This window comes from Zosterops lateralis (genome assembly GCF_965231275.1).
Source record: "Zosterops lateralis genome assembly, contig: HAP1_HAP1_SCAFFOLD_302, whole genome shotgun sequence".
In the NCBI taxonomy this organism is placed as follows: Eukaryota; Metazoa; Chordata; class Aves; order Passeriformes; family Zosteropidae; genus Zosterops; species Zosterops lateralis.
The window spans coordinates 33,534-35,298 of record NW_028154396.1 but is presented as its reverse complement, the minus strand read 5'-3'; the positions used below and the strand labels follow the sequence as shown (position 1 = coordinate 35,298).

General features: G+C 72.6%; 1 protein-coding gene across 1 annotated transcript; it reads left to right on the top strand.

Moving 5' to 3' along the window:
- Window positions 1-426: 426 nt before the first annotated feature.
- LOC310923635 (serine/threonine-protein kinase pim-3-like) lies at window positions 427-1,765 on the top strand (the record flags this gene model as incomplete). Its single annotated transcript, XM_083885559.1, has 3 exons — window positions 427-772; window positions 1,179-1,355; window positions 1,662-1,765. The coding sequence occupies 3 exons, from the start codon at window positions 427-429 to the stop codon at window positions 1,763-1,765; spliced, it is 627 nt and encodes a 208-aa protein (XP_083741685.1).

Genomic DNA, 1,765 nt, shown 5'->3' with positions numbered 1-1,765 from the left:
TGGGCCCGCAGCTGGGCAGCGGCGGCTTCGGCACCGTTTTTGCGGGCATCCGCCTCTCCGACGGGAGGCCGGTAAGTGGCCGAGAGGGCAGGGGACGGGAGGGCAGGGCGTGCGAGGCAGGGCAGGGGCCGGGAGCGGCAGGGGCCGGAGCTCAGCCCCCCTGTCTGGATGCCTTGCAGGTGGCCATCAAACGCGTGGCCAGGGAGAGCGTCCTGCAGTGGGTCGAGCTGGTGAGTGAGCGGGGCCGGCGGGGCAGAGCGGGGCGTGGCGCCCGAGCATCATCCCCCGGGCGGGAGGAATCCCCATCACCAGGGAGGCTGCCCAAGAGGGCACGGGGGCATGCCAGGCAGGGGGCAGCCACAGGGCGGCATCAGGCCTGCCGGAGGCATTTTCTCCTCCTCACAGCCCGACGGCACCCCTGTTCCGATGGAGATCGCGCTGATGGAGAGGGTGGGCTCCGGCTGCTACAACATCATCCAGCTCCTGGACTGGTTCGAGCTGCCTGACAGCTTCCTGCTGGTGATGGAGCGTCCGGAGCGGTCGCAGGATCTCCTGCAGTTCCTGCTGGAGCAGGGGGTCCTGTGCGAGGAGATGGCGCGCTGGCTTTTCTGCCAGGTGCTGGAGGCCGTGCGGCACTGCACCGCCTGCGGCGTTCTGCACCGGGACATCAAGCCGGAGAACCTCCTCGTAGACCCGGAGAGCGGCGACCTGAAGCTCATCGACTTCGGTTGCGGCACCTTCCTCCAGGAGCGGGCCTACACGCGCTTTGCCGGTGAGCCACAGCCCGGGCCCTGCTCCCGGTGCCGGGCGCTGCAGGGAGGGCCCCGTTCCCTCCTGGGCCGCGGGGTGCGGCCTTCAGCCGCCTGCCGGCCGCCCTGTGCCACGGGGCACGTGCCCTGGCCCAGGAGCCGCCTGCCGGCCCTGCCCACAGAGGGGGGCCGCAAAAGCCAGGCCCCGGCCCCTGGGCTCGGCAGGCCCCACACGGGCTGGGGCTGCTCCGCCGGCCTTCTCTGCCTTGCACAACGGTTTCCTGGCTGGGGCCGCTTGGCTGGGGGACGTGGGCCGGCCTCGGGGGGAAGTTGTGGCCGCCGGTGCAGCCCCTGCCTCTGGCAGGAGGCCGGCGCCAGGCTCTGGAAGCCGGCGGCCTGCGGCTGGACAGCACTGCCCGTGTCCCCTAGGAACACGCGCCTACAGCCCGCCCGAGTGGATCGGCCTCGGCTGCTACCGCGGCGACTCGGCCACCGTCTGGTCCCTGGGCGTGCTGCTGTACGGCATGGTGTGCGGGTGCCTCCCCTTCAGGGACGACCGGGACATCGTCTTGGGGCAGCTCTGCTTCGGGTGCCAGGTCTCTCCAGGTGGGTAGGCGGCCTCCAGAAGGCAGGCTCGGGCACAGGGCCGCGCGCAGCAGCCCGGCGCGGGCCCCGGGCGGCTCCGCGGGGACCTGCCCTCCCGGGCTGGCCGCAGGAGGTGGCCCGTGCCCACGGGGTCAGGGTGGCACACGGGGCTGAAGGAGGCGGCCGCGTCCCGCCACGCCGCTCTCCCGCACAGGGCAGGGCGGGTCGGGAGGCCAGGGCGCGGCTCTGAGCACGGGCAGGACGGCCCGGGCCCCGCGGGCGCCTTCCGCAACTGACCGGCGCTTTCTGCCTTCCCTCCCTGTCCAGCGTGCCAACACCTGATCTGCTGGTGTTTGTCCAAGCACCCCCGCGGACAGGCCGGCGCTGGAGGAGATCTTGCTCCACCCTGGGTGCACGGCAGCCGTTTTTGA